Below are 10,631 nucleotides of genomic sequence, written 5' to 3'. Positions count from 1 at the left end.
CTCATGAACCAAAACCAAACCAAAATTTAAAGTTGGGTACAAATTTTAAAGGTTGCATCGGGTGAGCAACAGTTTATCGATTCGAGAAATTAATGCGCTGATGAGAAAACGAAAACTCGTATATCGAGACGATAAAGTGGCCGGTAAACTAAAGGTTGGATGAGAAAACGGCCCTTAGGGCCGTTTTCTAATGTAAGCAGTATAGTTGCCTTTACTAACAGGGCAGATAATTTGTTCCTCACTTTAAAGTGTTTTCATTTTCCTATCTTACCGGTAAAAATAAATTTGTTATTCCGTAGAGTGAAACTTCACTACGTTTCCGAGTGTGAAACTTCACTACATTCGTCATAAAATTTCAAAGGTTGGCAATGCAACATAAGCAAATATAAAGCAAGAGCAACTGTTAGCAAAAACCAAAACCTTGGTTGAAATATCTAATATATCTAACTCATGAACCAAAACCAAGCCAAAATTTAAAGTTAGGTACAAATTTTAAAGGTTGCAACGGGTAAGCAACAATTTATCGATTCGAGAAATTAATGCGTTGATGAGAAAACGAAAACTCGTATATCGAGACGATAAAGTGGCCGGTAATCTAAAGCTTAGATGAGAAAACGGCCCTTAGTAAGCAAAGTTAAGTGTGATAGTGAAAAGGTGTAGGCATGGTCGTAGCAAGGTAGGTGCTCGGGTATAAAAATCAGAAAAATATTAAATTAATTATAAGGCTTAAACTAAAAAACTGGCCATATATTCAGAAAGAGTTTGTAATTCTTTGAAGAATTTAGTTGGGGAAAATTTCCTATAAAGGCGGTCATTGAAGAGGTGGTGAGCGAAGGGGGGAGTGGGCGTAGCACCCCAGACCACCTTGGCCCCTGTGGGTCCCTAGGGACGCCTTAGAAAAATCGCCAAATATCACAATTGGGTGCCACGCCCACTCCCCCTTTGATCACCATCTCTTTAACGACCGGCCTTATTGGAAAGCCAGCTCATTTAGTTATTTATTTTTAACACTTATTGTTGCTTTGAAAAATATTTCTAAAATATCTTTGTTTATTTGTACCTAATTAAAGGTAATTTTTAACAATAAATTGCACAAAAAATTTAAAAAAAAATTTTACTCCTTTTTTAAGTCTTGTACTGCTTTTTTTCTATCGAAAATATAAATGTACTCCTTTCTCTGTTTCAAAATCTGGCAACTCTAAGTTAACTCCTGTGAAAATATATTGTATTTCGATATATCTTTATATGGAAGTGGTATTACATTTAACGAATTAATACGTATCGCCCGACAAGCGACGATATTTATTTTCATTAATATTGCACTTACTCTGCGGTTTTGGAGAAAATTTTATGATTTTGAAATGATCAAAATAATAGCAAAATTAATGTAAGCTGCAAACAGCTGATGCACTGCCAAGTATGCATAACAGAGCCTTCAGTCGTAATTCGCCATATTAAATTTTGAGAGCGTTCCCCGGAAATTTCGCCATTTATTCTTATTACTGTAAACGATTAATTCTTGTATATATACATATATTAGGGTTATCCAAAATAACTTTTTTTATGTTACAACTTTTGAACCGTTAAATAGAGTTATAGAAAAGGGATAAAGGTTTTTTTCTAGGCATATTCTTGTAGGGCATTAAATTCATTAAAAAATTACCCTCGAGTTGGTTGTCTTAGAGACGATTAAGAGTATTAAATATATTAATGATATTCGCTGAACTAGATATAGCATTGATACAAAATTATAATCGAACTTTAACGAAAGACGAAGAACAAAAGCAATTTCTTTTGGAAGTAATAGAATTAAAATCAAATATTTTAAAAATAAATAGCCAAAACTTGTTAATATGTGGCGGTCTTAAAATTATGTCACGCAGTGTACTATTAACTTGTTTGACTTTTGTTTAGAGAACCTTTGAATTGTTAATTTATTTGTTATTTATGTTATGTTAAAATAAATATAAAAATTCGTTCTCCTGGAATGTTGAAAAATTCTGGTCACCTTACATATATGTAATTAAAAGTGTAATAAAATTGATTCAAATCAATATACAAGAGAATAATAACTTTCGGTTAGCTTCATTTGCATAAAATGCTCGCTGGTACTTTTTATCTGAACCTTAGCTAATTATTAGCGCAAAATCATTGAAAATATGAAGCCAAAACAGAGCACTTCACAGCTTGACGTTTGCGTTAGCACACTTTTTTCTGCAGAGTACTTAATCAAAGAAATTAGCTGTTGACTCGATTGTACTTACTGTATATGTATGTATATGTATATGTATTCTATAGTATTCTACAACTACGTATTCCATGCGCATGTGAAATTCCTATCTCGTAAACTATTAAAAATGTTATATTTATGCAGAAGCAAATGTTTCGGTGTCCCCATCTAGCTAATATTACAATCCAAATGTTTAAAGCGTTTCTTCTCGAAATCAGGTGTTTCGACTTAGAGAGTTATTGCTTTTGACCACCGAATTTTCAAGTGAAAAAGAGATAAAAGAAAAAGAGTGTAAACTACTAAATCAAATATTTTACGTACAACTGTTTGTTGAAACTGGTTTATGTTTAGTGTAAACAAAACCTTTCAGCTACTGGCTGACTGCCATGGCGTTTGGCTAATCAGCAATTCATTCAACCAAGAATGTACATATGTATGTATGTAAGTGTCTCAAATGAGAGCGCAAGGTGTGCAGATATCATATGCTTGTATTCATTTTTTTGTTGTTAGTAAACAAATATAATTTTGCCGGTCTCTGAAGTCTTGCCTTATATGTTTTTTTTTTCTTTAATTTCCTTTTCTCACTTTTTCTGCGACCAGCTGATATGTCTTCACTGAGATCGCAATTGTAATGAGTTAACAGTGCCGCCACTGCTGTCTGTTAAATTAAATACTCGTAGTATGTATCTTAACAGCGACACCGGTTCGGGTGGTGACAAATTCAAACACTTTACACAAATTAATTTGGGTTGCGCATGCTCCCACCAATATATGCGATTCCTTGATGAGCTTATAAATAAAGCCGCAGCGAGGTGTTGACCTGCATAAGTAAATACACGCCAAACGAGCGTGCGTAAAAATTAAGCGTTGGAATATTTTTAATAAATTATAATCATAATTTGTATACTTTCAATGGAAATTCTCCGCATAGCGGTCATTTGTACTGCTCTTTTACTGCGCTCCGCGGCCGCTGCAGAAGTTTTAAACAATATTTTTCAACTGGGACTGGCCAACGTAATAGAACAATTTAATTCGGCAGGTAGGTTGCGCTTTGGAAAATCGTGCGTTTGTTGAAATTTATTTCAAACCTGTCCTTCTTATCTTGCAGTACCCAAACAAAATGACGTATACGATTTCATTATTGTGGGCGCTGGCGCTGCAGGTTGCACTTTGGCTAATCGGCTGTCCGAGAACCCCATCTGGTCCGTTGCGCTCGTCGAGGCTGGCGGTATTGAGAACATCGCACATACTATCCCCGTAGTGACGGGCTTCCTGCAAGGCACACATTCCAATTGGGGCTACAGGTCGGTGCCACAAAAACGCGCCTGCTTTGGCATGAACAACAACGAGTGCGCATTGCCACGCGGAAAGGTCCTAGGCGGTACCAGTTCCATCAACCACATGATCTACAACCGCGGCAATCGGCGCGACTATGACAGCTGGGCGGCTGCGGGCAGCATAGGTTGGTCGTACGACGAAGTGCTGCCATACTTTCTCAAATCAGAGAATGCCCATTTAGCTGGCTTGGAATCATCACCCTACCACAACCATTCTGGGCCGCTGAGTGTCGAGGATGTGCGCTTTCGCACCGATTATGCACACGCGTTTGTACATGGCGCACAGGAAGCCGGACATCCACGTACGGATTACAATGGCGAGTCACAATTAGGCGTTTCATACGTACAGGCCACAACGCAAAATGGACGACGACACAGCGCCTATCGCGCCTTCATAAGACCTGTGTATAAAGTGCGTCCAAATCTACGCATTTTCACTTTTGCGCACGCACTTCGTGTACTCATAGATCCGGAAACAAAGATGGCTTATGGTGTGGAATTCCTGCACCAGCGAAAGAAGCGATACACTTTTAAGGCGCGTAAGGAGGTTATACTGTCCGCGGGTGCTTTCAACTCACCGCAGCTCTTGATGCTGTCCGGTGTCGGACCTGCAGACAATCTAAATGCTATTGAGGTGCCCGTGATACAGGAGTTGCCCGTGGGCAAACGCATGTACGATCACATGTCGCACATAGGGCCTGTATTCTTAACCAATACTACAGGACAGACGACCTATCCCACCAGCATCACCTTGAGTGATATCAAGCGCTTCTTTCTGTTTGGCGACCCGGGAACTCGCCTCTCCAGCATTGGTGGTGTAGAGTGTTTAGCTTTCATTAAAATACCCAGCTCTCAAAGGCCGTCCGATTGGCCAGATGTCGAATTGATAACAGTGTTGGGCGGCATCGTGTCCGACGATGGCACAGGACTGAAAGAGGGCGGAAATATCCGCCAGGATCTCTACGATCAGTTGTATCTACCTTTACAGCTGGCACGACAAGAACACTTTACTGTGCTGGTAATGGATTTCCACCCTAAATCATTCGGACGCATTTGGTTGCACAATCGAGACCCTTTGCGCGGGCCAGTGATTGATCCCCAATATTTCTTCAACGAGGAGGACATCGAACACCTATTAGAGGGCATCAAAGCAGCCATACGCATCGGTGAATCACCAGCCATGCAACGCATTGGCGCTCGGCTATACGATAAACTAGTGCCAGGTTGTGAACAATACATTTTCGGCAGCGACGAGTACTGGCGCTGCTCCATACGGACTTTGTCCTACACGCTGCACCATCAGGTGGCCACATGCCGCATGGGACCGGCAACAGATAGCACGACAGTGGTCGATCCGCAGCTAAAGGTGCATGGCATTCGAAAATTGCGCGTTGTGGATACGAGCATCATTCCCTTTCCGCCAACGGCGCACACAAACGCGCCTGCTTTTATGATTGGTGAGAAGGCGGCCGACTTGATACGCGGCGAGTGGGAAGGCGGTAAGTGAAATGATCAGGTGTAAAAATTAGATTGTTGAACTGCGAGAAATATGTAGATATGTATGTGTGTATAAGGTTTTTTGATAAATATTAATTATGATTTTAATATATTTTTTTTCAGATTTAAGATTTTAAATTTAAATTTCGTTTAAACCTAATTAATTTTTTCACGCTAAACGAGAGGTTGACCATAAAACGAGTCCGACGTGAATCGCATTAAGACTTGTAATTGCTGCGACATATAAAATATGAACTCCAATGTAGAAAAAAATAGCAAAGGATGAGTAACAAACATGTTTATGGTCTGCTCAAGCAATCAGCAAAGGCACTAACTGAAATTCGCGTGAAAGGAACGGGCATTGTGTTTTCTAATTAAGTGGCAAAATAAGTAATAGACTCATTAAGTTGGTCAAAACGTTGTTATTGACTTTTTTTTATGTCAAATATGGGAAGATAATTACTCAAAATCTCAGCACCTCTGTCTCCCTGTAGCGCAGAATGAGAATCAGTTCAACTGGTATCTGGATGAAAATTGTTAATGATGTCTTCATGATTAATTGAAAGATAATGATAGTTATTTAATACGATTAATATTTATTATATTATTATATGAAACAGTATTTTTAGTGCTAATAATCGTATTTAATTTTTAGTCATTAATATTTAAAATGAAAAGAGTACTTAAGTATATACTCTGTATTTACATACAATTTTTGCTTATGATAAAAAAATATTGTTTTTGTTTTGTTTTCTTTTTGCCACTTACGTGATATAGTTATGATACTTAATTAAAAAATTTCATTTACCTGTGTACATTAGGGTGGTCCTTAAATGTAGAAAGCAAATTTTTATATCAGATTTCCTAAGCCTCAATCCCTGCGTCGATGCTACTATAGTCGAAGGTATCACACAAAGATATCATACAAATTTTGGCCCCGATTGGAGCCGGTTAAGGCATGGCGCACGGGAGTCAAAATTCAGATTACCCTATGAAGACGTCTTGACCGACTCCAATCGTGACCAAAATTTGTATGTGATATCTTCGACTTTAGTAGTATCGATTTGGGGTTTTAAAAAAAAAAAAAATGTTTTTAATGTTTTGAGTCTCCATGGAGCATCTGGCCTTGGACCCCATTGCGACACGCCTTAACCGACTCCAATCGGGACCAAAATTTATATGTGATATCTTCGACTACGGTAGTATCGGTTTTGGGTATGAGTTGGCAAAACAATTTGTTTTAATTTTTTTAGTCTCTATAGAGGAATCTAAACTTTGGCCTCTGTGCGACACGCCTTAACCGTCTCCAATCGGTACCAACATTTATTTGTGATATCTGTGACCGTGGTATTACCGATTGAAGGGGTGAGACTGAAATAAATCGCTCATTTGATTTTTTTAAGGACCATCCTAATGTACATTAGACTGCATCACCAAAAAAAGTTGCAGTTTTTCCGTCGGGATTGCAAAATTTGTTATATTTTAAGAAGTCCACCAAAATATTTCGGAAAAATATTAAGATTTTAGTGAGCTGGACCGATTTGAAAACACCTCCAAAAATGGAGTTTTTTATGAATAAAAATGGTTTCTTAAAGAACTTTTTGAAAAAAGTCCCCTCAGATGACAAAACAGATTAAGCTTAAAAAATCTGCATAAAAATATTTAAAAATCTTTTCAACGGAATCGTAAGAACGAGATTTTTGATGCTGTTTTTTTACTTTTTTCAAAGATTGAGTTACGAAAACCTTGAATAACTGGGCCAAAACTATTCTGATTTAGACTTAAGGGATCTCAGTGGAAAGGTATTTTCACACTGTTTTTGTTTCTGTCCAAAAAAAGTCATTTGTATCCCAATTTTTTATTTTTCAAATACCAACACATCTTAATTCAACTTTGAATAACGTTCGTTCATCCTACCTTTCTCTGTCATCCTTTGAATGAGTTTATTAGCAAAGAAATAAAAACGATGAGAAAAAACCTTTCCAATGACACCTCTTAAGTCTAAATCGGAAGAGTTTAGGTTGTGTTATTAAAGTTTTTCTGATACCAATCTTTGAAAAAAGTTAAAAAAACAGCATCAAAAATCTCATTATTACGATTCCGTTCAAATTTTTTTTAAATTTTTTTTTAATATTTTTATGCAATTTTTTTAAGCTAAAACCGTTTTGACATTTGAGGGGATTTTTTCAAAAAAAAATTTTAAGAAACTATTTTTATTCATAAAAAACTCGATTTTTGGAGGTATTTTCAAATCGGTCCAGCTCACTTAAATCTTAATATTTTTCCGAAATATTTTGGTGGTCGTCTTAGAATATAATAGATTTTATAATTCCAATGGGAAAATAGTACCGATTTTTTTTGTATGGGGATGTGATGCAGTCTAATGTACATACATACATATAATATATATTCCCTACGATATGTGTTTTTAATCTCTCTTTTAAGGACGGATACAGGTATTACTTACTTGTTGTATGCAAGCTCATTGCAAAAGTTTGCAACAGTTTGCAACAGTTTATATTCCCCTACATAAATATGTATGTATGTACGTGCATACACATGGCGTGGACCATAACAAGCACTCTCATATACATATGTATATAAACTTAATACGAAATGAAAACTAGGTTTTAATACTATGTGTTGAAATTAATGCACTAAAATTTTACTATTACTATTCAAAGATAAGCGAAATGCAGCTGCTCCAGTTTTATATGTACTTATGTACCGAAGTTGTGCAAAGGTCACCTTCATATTTGTCTAATATTAGTTCAAATATTTTGCATTAGCATACGCAATTCATCATTTACATTTACTAACGCCATTAATAATAAAGTAGGTCGGACCTTAGCCGAAACTGCCTCTTTGAGAGAAATGTCCTAGTAGCGTTGGGCTTTAAAATTACCTGAGTAGTCGACAGTATCAATATCTTTCGAGATCAAAAATTGAAACCAAGAATAATTAAAGATGTCCAGAGGGTGACGTTGAACAGCTAAATTACGAAGCTTCCTCGGCCACGAAAGGAAGTTTCACTGATCTCAAACGCCGAAGAATACTCGATATCGTCTCCAGCAATGGCAAGGACGACCTGGGTTTAAAAGTAAAGTAGGAATATTACATATTGTGGAACGATTTTCAGTCATCCCGTATCATTTGGATTTGGAGACAAACCGGTTTCGGCGTTGTGCCATTATCAGTGTCATTTTTCGTTTGAATACTTTCTGTCTGTGTGTTGGTATTTATAGTCAATAAAGCCGAGAGGCTCGTTCATCGGGTTGAACGCCTCGGCGATGTTGTCTCTCTCCTACCAAAAACCGAACACCAAATTTGGTATTTGGTATTTGGTACGTGACAGCTGTAGTAGACGTCGCGCAGCCCTATGCTTGGTCCACCTTGCTTTGTCCGTCGCATTTCTTGTATAGCAGTGATGTCAGCCTTAGTCTTCACGAGTATATCGACTAGCCCCGGGAGATGCATCTGCCCCCATAAAATCTGGATGTTTCAAGTGCACACCTATAAACGTTGACCTTGGTCATTATCTCAAGAAGGCGGTCTCATGCAAGGCTTATATGATATATTCATTAAAAATTTATTTTACGTGGCGAATCATCAAGCTCAAAGTACGAATATGAATATAAGTTACGTGGTGGTCTGTGTGTCTGTTGCGGTAACAGAGCTACTTACTAGACTTCTAGTTACTTCCAAAATGGTTGTTTTACTCCGGGTGCCAATTGGATTTAAATCACAGCTTGTACTGAGACATCTGACCATTTGCCTAGAGAAGGCTCAGAGCACTCCCATCAACGATAATCTAACACAGAAACTGGGTGAATAGTTCGGTCAGCATTGGGAAAATTCAGGTGGACAATGCCGAACCAATCTTAGAAGATCTAGCGAGGTATCTGGTTTCATTGAGTAGATGAGACTGTAAACAAGTTGTGAGACTAAGAAGTGGTAATTTCTCGTGTCAAATATCTGACTGCAATAATTCGCGATCTAAGTACTGAATGGTAATAACCCCTAGGAATTAGAAGCTTTTTGCCCTACGCATTTATTATTGTTTTACAATTTTTCGTTTGACTTTAAGAAATGATAATAAGGTAAGTAACTATCTAAGTATTTAACAAAAAGCAATTTGTAACGCACCCCGGTGGGAGTTCAAAATTCAAAAAACTCAGGAAGTGAGGGAATGGAATGGAATTTTAAACCGAACGCAAAACAAACCGTACCAACGTCTGTCTACAAAGGAAATAAAGATTTTTTGTAAAGCGACAAACGTAAAAAATATATTTGAATATAAATTTAGCATTTTACTCGTAAACATGTTTTGAACAAAAGAAATATTGAAAACAATTCAAGAGTTGACAGCTTTGTTTTTGTGAAAAAATGGTCCTAAAAGCAAACACCTAGAGCCAGTGATGAGCAGATCTCCATCTATCCCTTTTATTGTTTTGCATTGTTGACGCTGGCTTTTTAGAAAGTATATTTTTAGAAATCTGAAACGACCAATAGCACAACAAGTTCATGGTTACTGCACTTTGAAGCTGTCACCTGCAAATTTAGCTCACCAGACAGCTAACATATTGATAATGAAGCCGTGCTGATGAAAATCATTTGTAATGGCCAGCAAGGCTTTGATGCGCCAGGCAACCCCCATCGCATTACCAAGCCAACCCAACCCACCCTACTGCCAACCAGGCGGCTGTTGTGGCGCCATAGGTACTCATATTTCACCACATAATACATGTAGAAATTTTGTTTACAAAATAGCAAATCATATCCCAACTGCCACACTCATTCGCTCGCTTGTTTTGTCTTTTATTGTAGCTGCGTGATTTTCTGCTGCATTGTTTAGAAGAAAACCCCCGTTACCAACGCGCTCGGCTTTGCCAACTTGCACATTTGGCGAGGATTTCCCACTTTTCATTTCAACCCCTGTCGTGTGCCAGTTATGAAGCTGTAGCCGTCGGCGTATTTTGGGTGAATGCACTATTAGATGATTCTTTTTTTTTGTTGTTGCTAATGTATACGCATCATCATATGACCCTTCTTTTGCTGCAATCGCCTAAGTCTAAGTTCAGACAGAGAAACTTTTGTCGGCGTAACTCGTTACTTGTGGGAGAGAGAGTGGCGAGGAAGGGGGAAGGGCACCGAGTTGCTCGTGCTTGGGCAACACGCTTTGTGCTCTCGTTCGTCTAAATAATTCTAGTTGGCCATTCACAGCTGACAACAACAATTGTATACAAAAGAATTGCTCTGTGTAAACTCGAAGGGAAACACCAAAAGAGAAATTGCCGAAAATGAGCACAAAAGTTGCTCCGTGTGAACCTAGTCTAACTTGCGTGTGTTATATCTCTGCATTGAAATATTTCATGGATGTACCTCAGTGAAATCTTACGCTAACGGAGTTAGTTCGCATTTCCTGTAACTTTTTTGAGCTGAGTTGCTATCGCTTATATCAGGAGACTACTAGCGGCGAAGTGCCCAAGTGTAGATACATATGTAAGTACTAGGGATACCAATCCCGGGATCTCGGGATCCCGGTGTTTTTGGAGTCCCGAAGATCC

General features: G+C 38.0%; 2 protein-coding genes across 4 annotated transcripts in view; both read left to right on the top strand.

Moving 5' to 3' along the window:
• Window positions 1-10,631, top strand: part of LOC118748995 (flotillin-2) — a 516,275-nt gene that overhangs the window by 29,829 nt on the left and 475,815 nt on the right. The gene's annotated exons all lie outside the window — the stretch shown is intronic.
• LOC118748244 (glucose dehydrogenase [FAD, quinone]-like) lies at window positions 3,143-5,074 on the top strand. Its single transcript, XM_036482620.1, has 2 exons — window positions 3,143-3,269; window positions 3,339-5,074. Exons 1-2 carry the CDS (start codon window positions 3,143-3,145, stop codon window positions 5,072-5,074), a joined length of 1,863 nt encoding a protein of 620 aa, XP_036338513.1.

This window comes from Rhagoletis pomonella, unplaced genomic scaffold (genome assembly GCF_013731165.1).
Source record: "Rhagoletis pomonella isolate Grant_MI unplaced genomic scaffold, Rhpom_1.0 Rhpom_scaffold_00013, whole genome shotgun sequence".
Lineage (NCBI taxonomy): Eukaryota > Metazoa > Arthropoda > Insecta > Diptera > Tephritidae > Rhagoletis > Rhagoletis pomonella.
The sequence above is the reverse complement of the archived record's forward strand: the minus strand, read 5'-3'. Positions and strand labels throughout refer to the sequence as shown.